This window comes from Elgaria multicarinata, chromosome 2 (assembly GCF_023053635.1).
Source record: "Elgaria multicarinata webbii isolate HBS135686 ecotype San Diego chromosome 2, rElgMul1.1.pri, whole genome shotgun sequence".
Classification (NCBI taxonomy): Eukaryota; Metazoa; Chordata; class Lepidosauria; order Squamata; family Anguidae; genus Elgaria; species Elgaria multicarinata.
Window position 1 is genome coordinate 171,510,543 of NC_086172.1, and position 18,723 is coordinate 171,529,265.

Below are 18,723 nucleotides of genomic sequence, written 5' to 3' on the forward strand. Positions count from 1 at the left end.
GTAGGCATGCAGCACCTGGTGAAATTCCCTCTTCATCAAAACAGTTAAAGCTGCAGGAGCTATACTAGAGTGACCAGATACAAAAGAAGACAGGGCTCCTGCAGCTTTAACAGTTGTGATGAAGAGGGGATTTCGCCAGGTGCTGCATACCTACCAATGACACCAGCTGAAATTTCCTTCTCTACACAACTGTTATAGCTACAGGAGCCCTGTCCTCCTTTTCATGTGGTCACCCTATATTTGTATTGTTTTTAATTCTTGTATTTGGGCATTCTTGGAAGCCATTTGTGGAAAGTTGGGAGAGAAATGCTTGAAAAATACACACAAATATCTCCAATTTGACCAAAGGGTCTCAGAACTGTTAGCAATGTAAACAGCAAGGATAAGGACGTTTGATCAGGGCAAAGGTTGCAGATGTCAGGCTTGATAGACCTATGTTGTTGTTGTTTTGAGATCCACTAACCAGAACCAGATGCAAAATGGCGGCTCTGGGGTGGAGGTGTGGTTCTGTTCACATAGGATTAAGGACTCAAGTGGCTCTACACGTATACTCAGCTCAAGAACTTCATTACGAAAACTGAGTTCATATTACTTTCACACTCAAAGATTCCCTCCTCCTAAGCTTTGTACAATGGCTGTTGCCCTAGATTTTCTTTCCTGACTAAATGTTGACCCAAAATGCTACCCTAAAATTATGACTCATTGGATACTTTGGTTCCTACTCTGAATCATTAACCATTCAGAGCTTATCAAATGTAGGAATATTGCCTTTATGTTTTGGTGAGGCTGATTCAAGAAGAAGACTTGAAGCCATCATTTCTGGGCAACCTCAGCTACATACGCATGGGAAATCTGTAGAACATCATGTAATAGGGGTTGCCAGGCAATACAAAGCTTTTGCTTCTCTCTGGCTTAAGAATTGTGATGACTAAGCTATGATAATCAATGTATCTGAGATTGCAAAATAATTCCTCTCTAGGGTAGGGTCAAAGCTATTAGAAGATCAGTGTGGGTGTTTTTGCTGGGTCAAAGAAAATGAAGATTAAATTTAGCCCAGTGTATTTGTTGTGGGTAGTTGAATGTGTTGTTTTGGACTCTTGTATAAAAAATTAATGGAGAATAGTTGTGAGAAGAGCAGAAAACAGGAGAGATGTCTATACGTTTAAGGACAATTTGTGATATTACATTTCCCTGCTACATAGGTTTGAAAATTAATCAAGAAAACAATCAGAGCCTACAGATTGGCAAACCTCCCCAAGAAAATACTGCTGAATAATCCATAGTCATCCCACTTGCTTGGGGATACGGATGTCAATACACCTAGAACACATATGTGATGGGGATTACTCTAGTGCAAAGGGAACCTCTTCCCTCTGGAGCTGTGCCAGAGGACAAACTTCTACCAGTCTGATAAAGGTCACCTAGAAACTAGCATGTTTTATCAAAAACTCAGGAGCACAGTGTGGGCAATGTAACTTTGGTTTAGGTAACCCACGACAGGTCTCTAGGAGGGAGTAAGAGAGGTGAGGCCAGAACTTTTCCAAAGGGTGCAAAGAATGTATTGATAAAACAGAATAAGGGGGCAAATTGCAAGTCAAATTACAGAAGGCTTGTCCAAGAGGGGAGAGAGAGAGACAGACAGAGGCCATAGCTAGACGGGGCGATATCCCGATGTTCACCCTGGGATCGTCCCTGTGTGTCCAAATGATGCACAGGGCATCCTAGGAGCAAGAGGGATGATCCCTTCCTTGGCCCGGGATATCACCCTACAGTTGTAGACCGCTTTTTCCGCAGTCTCGGGATGATTCCCAAGACCGCAGAACGTGTGGCCTGGCATCGTGGTTTGTCCCAGCTCCTTGCGAGTAACCGCCAGGAGCCAGGCATGGGGGACAGAGCTCCTCAAGACACACTCCTTTTATATGCTGTATAAATTGTATTTTTCCTCTTTTGTTGGGTATTAAGCTCCTACTTTGGTAGTTTTACGGTAGATGATCTAGAAGCAAATTGTAACGAAGAATTATAATCAGTGAATTCATTTGTTTCTTTAGTGATCTTGAATTATCATGTACGTTCTTCTTTTGGTTGAGGACACTATCCCATTGGTATCCCATATGTACCCGCCCGGACCTTAAGATCATCCACAGAGGTCCTTCTCCGTGAGCCCCTGCCAAATGAAGTGAGGCAGGTGGCTACTAGGAGGAGGGCTTTCTCCGCTGTGGCACCCTGGCTGTGGAATGAGCTCCCCAGAGAGGTCCGCCTGGCGCCTACACTGTATTCCTTCCGTTGCCAGCGGAAGACCTTTTTATTCTCTCAGTATTTTAACAACTAATTTTAACTTACATTTAAATTTTACTGTTTTAATTCTGTATTTTAATCTTATATCAACTTCTGCTGCGTGGTTTTATCCTGGTTGTGCTTTTTATACTGTATTTTGTATTTGTGTTTTTAGATTGTTGGTTGTTTTATTCTGTTCTTCATGGTTTTAATTTTTGTGAACCGCCCAGAGAGCTTCGGCTATTGGGCGGTATAAAAACGTAATAAATAAATAAACAAATAGCACTGAAGTACGACTCAAGAGTCAGCCCAACTGACTATAGCACCTTGTATGCAGAGTAGGTTGGCATCTTCTCCTGCACCTCACACACCAAAATGCCTTGAGCCAGCCCTGTGGCCCCTTGTACAAAGCGTTGCAGTAGTCTAATCTGGAGATTACCATAGCATGGATAATCACGGGCAGGATATCTTTGTCCAGGAGGTGCGCACCCGATAAGAACATAAGAAGAGCCATGCTGGATCAGACCAAGGGTCTGTCTAGTCCAGCACTCTGTTCACACAGTGGCCAACCAGCCATCGGCCAGGGATGAACAAGCAGGACATAGTGCAACAGCACCCTCCTGCCCATGTTCCCCAGCAACTGGTGCACACAGGCTTTTGGCCTCGAATACTGGAGATAGCACACAACCATCAGGCCTAGTAGCCATGGATAGCCTTTTCCTCCAGGAACTTATCCAACCCCCTTTTAAAGCCATCCAGATGGATGGCCATCACTACATCTTGTGGTAGTGAGTTCCATAACTTAACGATGTGCTGTGTGAAGAAGTACTTCCTCTTATTTGTCCTGGATCTCCCACCACTCAGTTTCATGCGATACACCAAGCTCAGCTGATGAAAGTTGTTTGGTGCTGGATAGCACGTAGATAATCCATTTCTGCCATGGAACAAGCAAGGCTGGCGTGAGACATTTCAGTGCCCATGGTGAAAATCTCCCTCCCCAACTAAATATCATTTGTTACAATGTGGTGCAGGCAGAGAGAATGTTTGGCCCGTGGGAAGCCTGCGGCTCATGGGAGATCCCCATCTACCTGCCAGCTCCTTCCCCAGGCCCCACTGCACTGAATCACTCAGCAGCATTCAACTTTTCTCTTTCTCAGTGCTCAGGAGGGGAAAGCTTTTCACTCCAATCAGCTGCTGATCAGAGATAAGAGTTAAACGTTTTTTCCCTGCCAGGGAGAGGAGGTGGGGAGGAAGCTGCTAAGGGATTCAGCCCTGCTTACTTCTGAGGCTTGCCCTGCTTACTTCTGTGTAGACATGCAGTGGTTTGCCCTGCTTACTTCTGAGTAGACATGTTATTTGGGGTGCTATTTGAAAGTGCTGCTGAGTGATTCAGTCCTTCTTACTTGTAATTAGACATGCATTCTAGTGGATGATTGGAATGAATGGAAGCATTCCAGAGAATTATGGCCCAGGCACTAGACCTCTCCAGCTTCCACAGTATTAGGGTGACCAGATGAAAAGGAGGACAGGGCTCCTGTAACTTTAACAGTTGTATAGAAAAGGAAATTTCAGCAGATGTCATTTGTATATATGGAGAACCTGGTGAAATTCCCTCTTCATCACCACAGTTAAAGCTGCAGGAGCTATACTAGAGGGACCAGATTTAAAAGAGGGCAGGGCTCCCGCAGCTTTAACTGTTGTGATAAAGAGGAAATTTCACCAGGTTCTCCATATATACAAATGACACCTGCTGAAATTTCCTTTTCAATACCACTGTTAAAGATACAGGAGCCCTGTCCTCCTTTTCATAGGGTCACCCTACACTTGAATGACTCCCAAATTTTGCTACTTAAGGTAGATGCTTCACCCTTGCCTCCCTTGTGGTAGGACTGTCTCCGTGCTCAGATCATCACCGACTCTGTAGCAGCTAAAGCATGACCACATTATTGTAGTGACCTTTATACCTTCGTCTTCTGAAGCCAGGTGTGTGTTTTTTAATTGTTTGCAATTTGTTGAATATTTTTCTTTTCCAGATTAACTCTTTCGAGATGACTGTTTGAAGAAGAGATATTTGGCTTCCGTCTCGCTCCAGCATGTCCCTCTGTGCGTCGTCCCACAAGGAATGTTCTCAGTTGCCACTGATCCAAGACCTCGGATGTAGCAAAACAGAAGCGAAGAGCTCCACCTCCGAGCTTGGCTCGCCCGTCCCTTTCAGCTGCAGCCAGTCCGCTTTGGCTATAGAGCACAGCCCGATTTACATCCCATCCTCTTATATGGAAAGTAGGCAGGACTATTCGGCCATGGCGTTCTACAGCCCTGCTGTGATGAACTACAACATTCCGGCCAATTTCAGCGATTCGGAAAGTGCTACTTTAAGGCAGACCGGGAGTCCGAGCATGTTGTGGTCTGGTCCTGGTCACATCTCTCCTTTGACTTTGCACTGCCAGTCCTCGGTTTTATATGCAGAGCAGCCCAAGAGCCCGTGGTGTGATGCAAGGCCCGTGGATCATGTCCTGCCTATGCACCGGTAATATTGTATTATCTGTTTATAATCAATCAATCAATCCGAAGTTTATTGTGCTAGCCAAAGGCCATGACAAATACATCAAAAGAAAGCATCCATCCATATATACAGTAATACAAATACCTCGAAATTGAAATTTATAGAATCATAGAATCATAGAATAGCAGAGTTGGAAGGGGCCTACAAGGCCATCGAGTCCAACCCCCTGCTCAGTGCAGGAATCCACCCTAAAGCATCCCTGACAGATGCTTGTCCAGCTGCCTCTTGAAGGCCTCTAGTGTGGGAGAGCCCACAACCTCCGTAGGTAACTAATTCCATTGTCGTACTGTTCTAACAGTCAGGAAGTTTTTCCTGATGTCCAGCTGGAATCTGGCTTCCTTTACCATAACTTTACCATAACTTTCACTCAGCAGTCTGAATCTCCATGTCAGTTTATGGCAATTTTGTCTCGTTCTCTCTTCCTTATCTGTTTTGCTGCCAGTGCAAACAAAACCACTTTATGTATCACATAACTGTAGGTATCATTCAGAAGAACTGTTTCTGCAAGGGCATTCCTATATCCATGTGTTAACAGGGGTTTCAGGAAGCTCTCTCTTCCGGGCAAATTAACATGTAGTGAAAAATGTCTTCCACTTAATGTTGGCCACAGGTGCAGAGTCTGCATTCAAATGGCACCTTGTGGTAGCGTCCCTCCAGAACTGGAGTTGGCATCACTTGGAATCTCAGTTCAATAAAAGCATTTCTTAGGGAAAGTGGCCTCAGTTTGGACAAATAGCTGGCTCTGAAATGTTCTGTTTTCAAAAGAGGGAACCACCTAACATTAGGGATGTGCTCCGCTTCTCCTCAAACCGGAGAAGCAGGAGCGGAGCGGGGGGCTTCTCCTGCCCTTAAGACGGAGGCGAAGAGGATTGGGGGGCCGGCGGAGCGTGGCGAAGAGGATCGAGGTGAAGGCGGATCCTTCGCCTCGATCCGGAGCTCCACCAGAAAGGTAAGTGGGGTTTACCAGGCCCTGCCGCTGTCGCTGTCGCCCATGTGGCTACAGCGGCAGGGCCCGGTACCCCCCCTCCTCTCCCTTACCTGCGTCCGTCCGCAGAGCCGCAGAGCCCAGTAAGGGACCAAGGGGGAGGGGGGGCCTTACCTGCCTCCGTCCGCGGTCCCTCGGCTTCTTCAATTGAGCCTGCGGTTCAACCAGGAAGTCTAGGCCACACTTGCGGCCCAGACTTCCTGGTTGAACCGCGGGCTCAATTGAAGAAGCCGAGGGACCGTTGACGGAGGCAGGTAAGGCCCCCCTCCCCCTTGGTCCCTTACTGGGCTCTGCCGCCATCGCCACACAGGCGGCGACGGTGGCAGGGCCCGGTAACCCCCCCCCCCTCCTCTCCCGGCCTTACCTGGCGCCACTCCCCTCCACTGCGGAACTCCGATTCGGAGCCGGAGCTCCGCGGCAAAGAGGAGTGGAGTATGGGCGGAGCGACACGGAGCGGAGCGGGCCGATCTGAAATTTTTGGATCGGCCCGCGGGGCGGAGCGGGGGGGTCCATGCACACCCCTACCTAACATTTTGTCACACTGCAGTGTATTGTGCTGGTTGGGGATGATAGCAGCTGTAGTCTAACACATCTGGAGGGCATGAATTGGGGAAAGCGGCTTGTATTGCTGTGTTCTCCAACGTGGGGCATGTGGGCACCAGTGCATCCATAGACTCTTGGCACCCAGGAGGCTGGCATGCTTCAAAGTGAAGAGTTCCCTCCAGCGCCATCTTTATTTGGGTTCATAAGGGCGGGTTTCTATTTTGGAGCTCTGCTCTGTCATTAGGTTCTTGGGGAAGTTGGTGGTTGTTGTTGTTTGACGTTGTAACTGGCTGTGCCCACCATGGTAGCCATTTTATGAATGGGCAAACTCTACTGTGGCAGCCATTTTGTGAGAGTGCCCATGACACTCAAATTTCCAAATGTGCCCACCGACCCAAAAACTTGAGGGACCCCTGCTGTAGCATGACTGAGAAATAGAGCCTATGATGGGGGCTGTACAAGGTGCCTCAATATTTAGAAAAAAGGTCCTACCTCCTCGCACCCCAAATTAAAACAAATACAAGGGAACAAAATTGTGCTTGCAGAGGAGGGTCTGGAAGAGGGTGGCCACATTAAGCAAAAGGAACTGCATAATCGAAAAAAGGGATCCAAGAAAAGTACAAAGAGAAGCCCAGAGAGCTTTGGCTATTGGGCTGTATAGAAATGCAATAAATAAATATGCTAAATTATGTATATACCGTATTTCTTTGATTCTAAGATGCACTTCCCCCCCCCATAAAAACATCTTTAAAAATGGGGTGCGTCTTAGAATTGCAGGTGCGTTTATTATTTCTTAGAATTAAACCTTTTTTTCTGTTGGTAGTACTGAAATTAGTGTGTGTCTTACAATCGATGGCGTCTTAGAATTGAAGAAATACGGTAGATGTAAATGTAGAAATTATAATTTAAATAGAAATACAATACGTCTCACTATAGTGGGGTAGACTGTGAAAAGGTGACCTCTGTGCCTGTTCAGATTGCTGCCGACATGCTAACTCTTGATGGGTAACCTCAAGCCCCCTGGATTCTCCCCTTTTTATGTTTTCTTCTTTATTTTGGAGTTGAACTGGACGGAGCATCATATAGCAGGCATCTTCCAATGGAGGACTGTCCTCTGTTAAATAGGACAGATGGCCACCCTATAGTCTTGCACCTGAATGGCTACGGTGGCACAAGCTTCTTTGTTGCTGTTGCAGACTAACGTGGCTACCTCTTTGGAAGTAGAGGTACCATTCAACTCAACGGGATCTGCTTCTGAATTGACACATGCCCTGTTAATTGTTTAACAATTTTAAAAGAAAAAGAGAATACATTTCTGAAAGACAATTGTTATTCTCGTATTCCTGTGACCCGGCAAATGGGAGTCAGCTGTGATGTTCCACATGGGTCCATTACAGGTCTTTGTGTTTGCAAGATATCCTTGGGGATTGGGCTCCAAGGCTAACATTCTCTACCACAGCAAAGGATCTTCGTTTGTGGGGCTTTTTAATCTTCGTTTTGAGGTTGGGGGAAGGTCTTGCCTCTGCCATTCATTGGCTCGTGGCCAAATGAGATGCCTTGGCTTGCCATTTCCTCTGATATTCAGTAGATGGAGCTAGCAAACGATGGACTCCCGTTATAGTCAGTGGGAAGAGCTGGCCTGAATACCTCGGCTAAATATATATTCTCCTTATTATTACTTTGGTAGCCCACCCCTCTCTGGAGCAGCTGCATGGTTTTCTTGCTCTGTGGGATTATACAGGCATAAGAAGAGTCATGCCAGATCAGACCAAAATGTGATCTCGTCCTGTATTCTATTTGCATAATAATGGCCAACCAGAGGGCTGTCTTGACGTCGTCTTTGCCCCGTAGTTAGGGTGACCATATGAAAAGGAGGACAGGGCTCCTGTATCTTTAACAGTTGCATAGACAAGGGAATTTCAGCAGGTGTCCTTTGTATATATGGAGAACCTGGTGAAATTCCCTCTTCATCACAACAGTTAAAGGTGCAGGAGCTATACTAGAGTGACCAGATTTAAAAGAGGGCAGGGCACCTGCAGCTTTAACTGTGTGATGAAGAGGAAATTTCACCAGGTTCCCCATATATACAAATGACATCTGCTGAAATTTCCTTTTCAATATAACTGTTAAAGATACAGGAGCCTTGTCCTCCTTTTCATATGGTCACCCTACCCGTAGTGGCTTTGAATCCACCCTGCATCGGTTATATGATGCAGCCGCAAATTCGAAGCCACCCCGGGGCAAAGAGGCGAAGACATAATCAGCATTGATTCCATGGGAAGGACCCACCGGATTGGTTCCTGTCCATATGGTGGGATCCTGTCTTAGCCACATGGGAGCCCCTCATGGAAAAGTGGCTCCCATGAGGTTCAGGACAAATAAAAAGGAAGGACTGCTTCACACAGCGCAACTGTTGTTTTTAAATGGATACCGTTGTTTTTATACTGTTTATGTTTTTGATGGTTCACTGTTTTTAACTTTTGTAAACCGCCCAGAGAGCTTCGGCTATGGGGCGGTATAGAAATGTAATAAATCAAATCAAATCATAGTGAAACTATGGAATTCACTACCACAAGATGTGGTGATGGCCACCAATTTGGATGCTCCCATCGGGGGTAGGGTGGGGGTGGGGAGCAGGGAAAGTAATTTAATTTTAAAAAATTAATTACCGTTTGCGCATGAGCGTTTGTGCGCTGCTGCCCCTTTAAGTTAAAAAAAATGGCGGGCGCGACGTCTCTCCTTCTGAGGTCGTCGTGCATCGCATGTAAACAGAGGAGGGATCTCGCGATAAACACAACACGAGATCTTCCCTCCTCCGTTGCGGGCTAACCGGTAGGTCTAGCTAAGGCCATAGTCTTATTGAAAACACTTGGTGCAATATCAGAGAATCATAGAATAGCAGAGTTGGAAGGGGCCTACAAGGTAGGGTGACCATATGAAAAGGAGGACAGGGCTCCTGTATCCTTAACAGTTGTATTGAAAAGGGAATATCATCAGGTGTCATTTGTATATATGGAGAACCTGGTGAAATTTTCTCCTCATCACAACAGTTGAAGTTGCAGGTGCCCTGCCCTCTTTTAAATCTGGTCACAGTATAGCTGCAGTATAGCTCCTGCAGCTTTAACTGTTGTGATGAAGAGGAATTTCACCAGGTTCTCCATATACAAATGGCACCTGCTGAAATTTCCTTTTCTATGCAACTGTTAAAGATACAGGAGCCCTGTCCTCCTTTTCATAGGGTCACCCTACTACAAGGCCATCAAGGGGCCTACAAGGCCATCAAGGAAGATGATTGTTTTGTACTGAGGCTATGACACCTCAACCTGAGCCCTGTTACTGGAAATAAGCCTGGCTGGAGAAGAGAAAACCTGGATAGGGGAAGATAGGTGCAGGGAAACCCTCATTTAAAGTGTGACATCGTGGTTAGAGTGTGGGACTTTGGCCAGAGGGACCAATAGCTCAGTGCTTTGGGAGCTTGGGGAGGTCCCAGAGAGATTTGGGAGGGGCCACAGCTCAGTGTAAAGCACATGCTTTGCATGCAGAAGGTCACTGCAAGCAAAGCAGGGTTCGAACAGAGTTGCCAGTTCGATCCCTGGCAACTCCAGGTAGGGCTGGAGAAACTCCCTGGAGAACTGCTGCCAGTTAGTGTCGACAGTACTGGGTTTAGAGGGACCAATGGGCTGACTCAGTATAAGGCTACATCCCACGTTTCTAGCAAGAAACATGTTCAAATCCCCAGTTTGTTTGAAAATTGTCTGGTTGGCCAATCACCATCTCTCAGCCTAACCTACCTCACAAGATAGTTGTGAGGATGAAAGGTGGGAGGGTCGAGGCCACTCAGAGCTCTTTGCAGGAAAGGCAGGAAGCAAATGAGATAAGTAAAGAGGGAACTTCTGGCTGGGAATGATGTGAGTTGTAGTCCCAACCCCTTTGGAGGTTGCAAGTTGGGGACGTCTTGTGTAGTGCAGGTAAACCACCCAGAGAGCTTTGGCTATGGGGTGGTATGCAAATGTAGATGATGATGATGATGATGATGATGATGATGATGATGATGATGGCTTTTAAAAATTCCTTGACAAACCAAGGGAATGTTTCATTAGAGCGGAGGTTTGATTTCAACTCCTCCTCCCTTCCAGGGATAAGGGTAAAGAGTCATTTCTCGTCTTCAAAATGATCTGCTTTTGCACACATTCTCTTTCGCAGTTGCACTTCTCCTTCTGTTTCTTTTTTTCTTTTTTTGTGGCGGTGTCTTAATGCTGTGTTCATGACATTAATTTATTGCCATGGAAACAATGATTGTGGTATTGAAAATTCATGAATTATAACTTAAATGAAAGTTCAGAGATGGGAAGAATATGAACTCCATGGAGCCAGTCCCTCCCTTCCCTTGATTAAATGAGCAGAGGCCATTTAATTTTATTTTATGAAGAATTTTGTTTTAAAATATGATTTATAAAACTTTCCTTGAGTTGGAAAGGAATTTTTTTTTAAATGACATACGCACTTTTCATTGAGCCTTTCCTTTTATTTGAAATTCAGGCCATAGCTAGACAGGGCTTTATCCTAGGGCGAACCCCAGGATCGTCCCTGTGCGTCCACATGATGCACAGGGGATCCCAGGATCAGGGAGGGATGAACTCTCCCTTGCCCCGGGATGGAGCACTCCCCTTTGGGCCTGTATTTTCCGCAGTCCCGGGCTGAGCCCGAGACCGCAGAATGTCCGGGTTGACCTGGCTTCGCACAATTCCTCGCACGGAGCCTGGAGCTGCACCCATCGGGGTTAGGGTGGGGGGAGTGGGGAAAGTAATTTACATTTTTAAAAACTTACCTTTTGCGCACGAGCGTTCATGCGCTGCTGGTCCTTTAAGAATTTTTTTTAAATGGCGGGTGCAACACCTCTCCTTTGGAGGATGTCACGCGTCGCGTGTAAACAGAGGGGGGATCTCGCGTTAAACACAATGCGAGATCTTTCCTCCTCCATCGCGGGATAACAGGTAGGCCTAGCTAAGGCCCCAGAGACAGTTGCTACAACCCAGAATCCACGTGTATGTATGCTTCACTACACGCATGGTGCTCATCCTATCTGTGGATCCTCTGCCCCCATTCATTTCAGTGTAAGGAACAGATTTCTTTGCACACATCATCCCTTTGGACTTGCACAACCACCCCCAGCCATCGAAGGGAGGGCACAGATAGCAGCTCTCCCTTCAAACCCCTCCAGCATGCAAATTCAAAGTATAAAATACACAAGCCTCCCCTTTTAGACCAATCCCTACAAAACACACCTCACATGAGAAACCTTAGGTTTGGGTCCACTTCCTTGAATTGAATGACACAAATCTTTTATAAATGCAATTCAGCTTTATTAAAGATATAGATATCCCATTCACACAAAGAATATAAAAGAAGACCTAAGAACATAAGTATAGCCATGCTGGATCAGACCATGGTCCATCTAGTCCAGTGTTCTGTTCACATAGTGGCCAAACAGCTGTACACATGAAACCCATGAGCAGGGCATAGAATCATAGAATAGTAGAGTTGGAAGGGGCCTATAAGGCCATCGAGCCCAACCCCCTGCTCAATGCAGGAATCCACCCTAAAGCATCCCTGACAGATGGTTGTCCAGCTGCCTCTTGAAGGCCTCTAGTGTGGGAGAGCCCACAACCGCCCTAGGTAACTGCTTCCATTGTCATACTGCTCTAACAGCAAAACACACACACACCCATGTTCCTCAGTAACTGGTGTATATAAGCTTACTGCCTCTGACCCTGGAGGCAACATGTAGCCATCAGGACTAGTAGCCGTTGATCATCTTATTCACCATGAATTTATCCAATCCATTTTTAAAGACATCCAAAATGGTGGCCATCACTACGTCTTGTGGTAATGAATTGCACAGTCTATGCACGGTATGAAAAATTAAGGGCTGCCTTTGTATGTAAAGGTGGTAACCGTACAGGCTTTGGACATTCGACAAGACTTCTGTTGTAAAGGAAGTTAGAAACAAGAATCCTGTGGTACCTTCAGCGCTTTCTTGTGAATTTCTTGTAGCATATTTATTTATTTATTACATTTTTATACCGCCCAATAGCCGAAGCTCTTGCTTTTGTGGACTAGAGGCCTCTTTATGCTCTACACCGGTAAAATGTGGACTTCAGCCCATGAAGGCCTCTTCCACAATAAATCTGGTAGTCTTTAAGGTACCACAAAACTCTCTCCCGTATTTGCTGTAACGTAATGCCCTCCCTGAGATAAGGGAACCAGATGGACGATGTAAAACAAAACATACAAATAGTGGAAGGCTTTGAAATAAAAGCACACATTTCACTTTGCTGTTTTATAAGTGATCTTCTCCTCTGTGCCACCAGGGAGACAATGAAAAGGAAGCCCCACGGAAGTGACTGTACCAGCCCCACTACCAACAGCCCTGGCTCGAAAAGGGATGCCCATTTCTGTGCCGTGTGCAGCGATTATGCCTCCGGATATCACTACGGCGTGTGGTCATGTGAAGGCTGCAAAGCATTCTTCAAAAGGAGCATTCAAGGTAGGGGGAATGGGAAAACGCTTTCATTAGGGAACTATCGCGTGCAACCAATTTTAGCGAAACATCGGGCCAAATAAGACGGAGCATGGAACACCCATGATTAGTCTTCCATTAAAAAACGAAACTCAAATGCTGCTGCAGATTCAATTGGAGTGGTGGTGTGGAAGAGGGGAATTGCCCCGTCTACCAGCTGGTTCTCACCAGGAAGGTAGGGGAAAGATACGTGCAACCCAGCTTGGAACAAGGGACTGAATGTGCCCACAGGAGAAGAGGAAACAACGGATAATAAACTTTAATTGCTTGCAACCTTCATAAAACTTTTAAAAATCTGTAGGATTGTAATAGGTTTTTTAAAAAAATGGAATTTAGGAGAGAACTAAATGGATAAATAATCATTAACAACTCACAGCATCTCAACATTGTCTGTATGGGCAGAGCGGTGGAATGACATATTCTTTGTGAAGGAAGGGACCTGCTCTTCCTAAACCCTACATATTTCATCTCAACTATAGGCTTGTTCAGGTGAACGAGTGAAGGTTTAAAGTGGGTATAGGGTTGGAGTTGTGCACCATGGCCCTGCCTTCTACATTCTTGTGTATTCTGCCCCTGTTCCTCTCAGTTCAGACCTGGCAAAGTCTGAAAGGGACTTCTGCTTCCTTGAACGCAAACTATGGCCATCCCTGCCTTCTCACAGCAAGGTCTGAATTGAGATGGGCGGAGCTGGCACGCCTGGAGATGTAGGGGCGGGACCAGCGTGCATGACCTGACTCCCTTCCCGCCTTAAGCCCTGAACAGGGCTTGTGTGTCTTTGAAGTCCAGCAACATTTATGCACATCGTGTCTGGGAGGACATGATTTGTGACGGAGAAGCTTTGGAAAGAAGGAGGACACCTAACACTACCCTGGCCTGCCAGAGTTTCCCCAACCAGATTTCCCCACCACCACCACCATCCCAACTTCTAGACCTGGGTCTTGATAGAACCTGAGTTGGGGCCTAAGCGTTCAATAGGAGAGAGTTGCAAGAGGAAACCAGGAAGGGAGGCACTATAGCTCAGTGGTAGAACACCTGCCTTGCATACAGAAGGTCTCTGGTTCAATCCCTGGCATCTTCTTAAAAGCATCAGGTATCAGGTGGAACCTAGGAGCCTGCCTTAGACCCAGCCAATGCTAGGGTGACCATATGAAAAGGAGGACAGGGCTCCTGTATCTTTAACAGTTGCATAGAAAAGGGGATTTCAGCAGGTGTCATTTGTATATATGGAGAACCTAGTGAAATTCCCTCTTCATCACAACAGTTAAAGCTGCAGGAGCTATACTAGAGTGACCAGATTTAAAAGAGGGCAGGGCACCTGCAGCTTTAACTGTTGTGATGAAGAGGACATTTTACCAGGTTCTCCATATATACAAATGTCACCTGCTGAAATTCCCTTTTCTATGCAACTGTTAAAGATACAGGAACCCTGTCCTCCTTTCAATATGGTCACCCTAGCCAATGCAGTGATCTAGGGTGACCATATGGAAAGGAGGACAGGGCTCCTGTGTCTTTAACAGTAGTGTTGAAAAGGGAATTTCAGCAGGTGTCATTTGTATGCATGCAGCACCTGGTGAAATTCTGTCTTCATCACCACAGTTAAAGCTGTGGGAGCCCTGCCCTCTTTTGTACGTGGTCAAGAGGGCAGGGCTCCTGCAGCTTTAACTGCGGTGTTGAAGACAAAATTTCACCATGTTTTGCATGCATACAAATAACACCTGCTGAAATTCCCTTTTCTATACAACTGATACAGGAGCCCTGTCCTCCTTTCTATATGGTCACCCTACAGTGGTCCATCTAGCCCAGTATTGTTGACACTGACTGGCAGTGGCTCTCCAGCATTTGAGGTAGGAGTTTTCCCAGTATTATCTGCTGATACTGGAGTTTGAACCTGAGACCATGTGCATGAATAGCATGTGCTCTACCAATGCTGGGGTTAGAGGGACAGATAGTCTGGCCTCATATAAGGCAGCTATTCATTAGCATAGCTAAATGTATGCGCAATGTATGTTTGGCATACATTTAAGCTTTAACTGAATTGGCACAAACAATTATCTTTACATTTCATGGCCATTTGACCCAATCATGAACTATTTCCCCACCAGTTTTCGTGTGTGTGTGTGTGTGTGTGTGTGTGTGTGTGTGTACTAACTAATTAGAAGGCATGGCTAGCTAGCTGGAGCCCTGAACAGGAGCACTCCATGCTACAACATTTCGTTGAAGATCCCACTTAATATTTTATTCAATATTATATTTTATATTAACTGTGTTTAAGATTTTTTTCTTTTTCATTCCTTATTACATTTATTTATTTATTTATTTATTTATTTATTTAAGGATTTTTATGCTGCCATTCAGCCAAAAAAGGCTCTCACGGCGGCTTACAAAAGTATTTCTTGACAGTCCCTGCCCACAGGCTTACAATCTAAAAGACATGACACAAAAGGAAAGGGGATTGGGAGGGAGGAGGAGGAGGGGGGAAAGGAAAGCAAATTCAGGCACTACAATCTTAGTTGGAAAGTTCAGCAGTTACAGGTGACAGCAAGTTAAAAAATAACAAGTTTCTTCCCTGCAATCAATCAACTAAAGCTTCAGTTGATTAATCTACTGATTAAAGTGCTGTTTTCAGTGCTATGTGTACTGAAAAATCCAGGCTGTGTTCAGAAGACACTCTTATAGCCTAATCCTATTGAGTTCAGTGGATTTTCTCAGAGTTATGCGTGTATGCAAGTCTGAGCCCCGATTTCTCTTCTAATTTAACCTAAGTTCTGTGTTTACTTTGAAGCAAATCTCATTGTCTTTAATGGGGCTTACTCCCAAGTAACTGTGGATCAGGCCTGCCATCTCAGATCTGTAAAAATAATGTAAAATCTGGATACAGGAAATTAAAATGATTCAGGAAGAAGAAATATTTACCTGACATACGTTTTGGTCACCTAGGCTTTAGAATTGGACAAGATAACCTTCTGAAGGCCATGACATAGAGACTTAGTAGGACAACACTTTTATCTTTTTTTCCAGGGGACCTTCGATAACAATCAGCCTTCACTGCCAAGAACCGAGTCCACATGTGTTCTGTGCATGCCAGGGCTCTCAAAAAAAATAATTGCTCAGCAGTTCTGCAAAACTAATTTTCTGATGCTATTAAACTGGTTTTCTTTTTCCTTTTCCATTTAGTATTAGCATCAAGGTACAACCCCCCTGTCCACCCCATGCTGTCTGGGGGATGCTGGAAGTTGCAGGATTTATTTTTAAGTAATCATGTATAGGATCTGCCCTTAAATGGTGCCAGAGGTTTTTTGTTTGAGGGCAAGCAGCTCAGCAGAACTAGCTCTGGTTAGTGCCCGCATGGGAGACTGCCTGGGAGGTCCATATGTACACTGCCCGGGGCTCTATGATGGAAGAAAAATAAGATATACATAAAATAGAAACAGGCCCCATTCCGAAGATATCTTTAACCATGGCTTTAACCATGGTGGTTAAGCCAGAAAGCCAGGCTGTGTTCAGAAGACACCTTAAACCATGGCTTTAACCATGGTGGTTAAACCAGAAAGCCAGGCCGTGTTCAGACGACACCTTAAACCATGGCTTTAACCATGGTGGTTAAACCAGAAAGCCAGGCCATGTTCAGAAGACACCTTAAACCATGGCTTTAACCATGGTGGTTAAGCCAGAAAGCCAGGCCATGTTCAGAAGACACCTTAAACCATGGCTTTAACCATGGTGGTTAAGCCAGAAAGCCAGGCCATGTTCAGAAGACACCTTAAACCATGGCTTTAACCATGGTGAATAAGCCTTTTTGCCTTAGTCACCGTGGTTAAACCCATGGTTTAAGGTGTCTTCTGAACAGGGCCAAACAAATATGCCTAAAATCTTCACTTGGGTCCTGAATTCCACAATGTCTAATTGCTATAGCCAAAGACACTAATAGATAGAGATCTCTAATACAAGGATAAACCCTTCTTAGAATTCAGATACCAGTCTGTAGGTCATTAGGAGAAGTAGAATAGAAATATTTAATATTTGGAAACTATCAGTCTCATTTGTATCCTACTGACATTTGTTGAAAAGTTCAGGGCACTGAATGTCACTCCCTCCCCTTGACCTCATCTTCACAATGACACTTTGTGGTGGGCCAGCCTTCCTCAACCTGGGGTGCTCCAGATGTGTTGGACTGCATCTCCCAGAATGCCCCAGCGAGCTGGCTGGGGCATTCTGGGAGTTGTAGTCCAACACATCTGGAGCGCCCCAGGTTGAGGAAGGCTGTGTGGTGGGTTAAGCTGGGAGAGCAGAACCTGGCCATGGCCACCCAATGGCTATGGGTGAGGATTTCAACCCCAAGTCTCCACAATCCAATTCCAACACCCAGCCCACGGCACCACACTCCAGAAGCAAATAAAGATGATGGCCAGCTGAAAATTCTATAACCGCGGTGCTACGAACAAGCAGGTCCTTTCCCTGGTATAGAAGCAAACAAATCAACCCAAGGTGCATTTCTCTCTTTTTGAGCATTACATGAAATCAGTTTCCAGGGGATAGAGCAGGAGACGTCCTGGCTGTTGACGACATAATGTAACGGACTCGAAAACTTCCATGAGCGGCCAATCATGAGCGTGCTATAAACCGCTCATTTAGAGAAGCTCCATAGAGCTTCGGCTATGGAGCAGTATATAAATCTAATAAATAAATAAATAAATAAATAAATAAAGAGTTCTGTCCCTCCACCAGCGGCCTACTGCATCTCTACAGTGGGCATGGAGAAAGGGGCTTCTCTCCTCTGGCAGCCTGCTTGGGTCCTTTGCTAGGTGAAGAGAAGGGACGGAGTGCTGCACCCCGTCTTCGTCAGCCTGCTCACACACCTGCATGGGATCCCTTTTCACCTATGGCTACCAGACTGGTGTGTAAATGGAAGGCTATAGGGCAGGGATGGGGAACCTTTAGCCTGTAGGCTTAACCCGGCCTGCGGTCAGTCCCCATCTAGCCTGCAAGGTTCCCCTGCCTTATCTCCAATCATTGTAGCTTTCCACACTGTATTAAGGCTTTTCAAAGGCCTGCAACGGGGGCTTTTTGAAAGCCTCTGTATTCTCTATTCATGTAGGGTGGCAGAGCAGAGCAGAGCCTCCTGTATTGGTAGAGACTTTCCATGCCAGCCGGGACCCTGGCTCGTGTGGCGAGCTTCCATGGATACCAGAGATTCTCCTCTTGGGACAGTCGCCCTACAGGAGTTAGAGGGTGATGAAATGGGTAAGGGAGAGGGGTGGTGCTGGAGCGCTCCTTCTCATGCATTGATTCTAATACAGGTGGTGCAGAATCACTTGGGATGAGATTTGTAGCCCTGTCAGCAGGGACGGTGCCAGGCTTTTTTGCGCCCTAGGCAAGGTGAGCTGCTTTCACCCACCCCACCCACCGTACCCCCCACCACCCCAGGTAGGCGGAGACAGGTGGGGATGAGGCCACGTAACCTATCCCTCGCCCGAAGTCCTCCTGGCTTGGCGGGACGCTGCGGTGGGGTGGGCAGGCGGGCAGCTCCACGTTCTGACTTCCGACGCGTGCCGGAAGTCAGAACGTGGAGCCGTCCGTTCGCCCCCCACCCCAGCGTCCCAGCTTGGTTTTGGCTGGGAGCGCCCAGCTGAAGCCAAGCCAGGAAGCTGGGGGAGGGCAGTCAGACGGCTCCACGTTCTGAAGTCCAGCGCACGCCGGAAGTCAGAACCTGGAGCTGTCCGCCCACCCCCACCCCCCAGTGTCCAGGGTTGGCTTCGGCTGCTGGGCAGGCACCCAGCT

At 46.3% G+C, this 18,723-nt stretch overlaps 1 protein-coding gene across 1 annotated transcript in view; it reads left to right on the plus strand.

Annotated features, from left to right (window-relative positions):
* Positions 1–18,723, plus strand: part of ESR2 (estrogen receptor 2) — a 93,117-nt gene that overhangs the window by 16,554 nt on the left and 57,840 nt on the right. Inside the window, exons 2-3 of the mRNA XM_063118141.1 lie at positions 4,308–4,801; positions 12,737–12,912. Coding sequence (XP_062974211.1) covers positions 4,368–4,801; positions 12,737–12,912 — 610 coding nt within the window. The 5' untranslated portion in view covers positions 4,308–4,367. The remainder of the gene's footprint in view (positions 1–4,307; positions 4,802–12,736; positions 12,913–18,723) is intronic.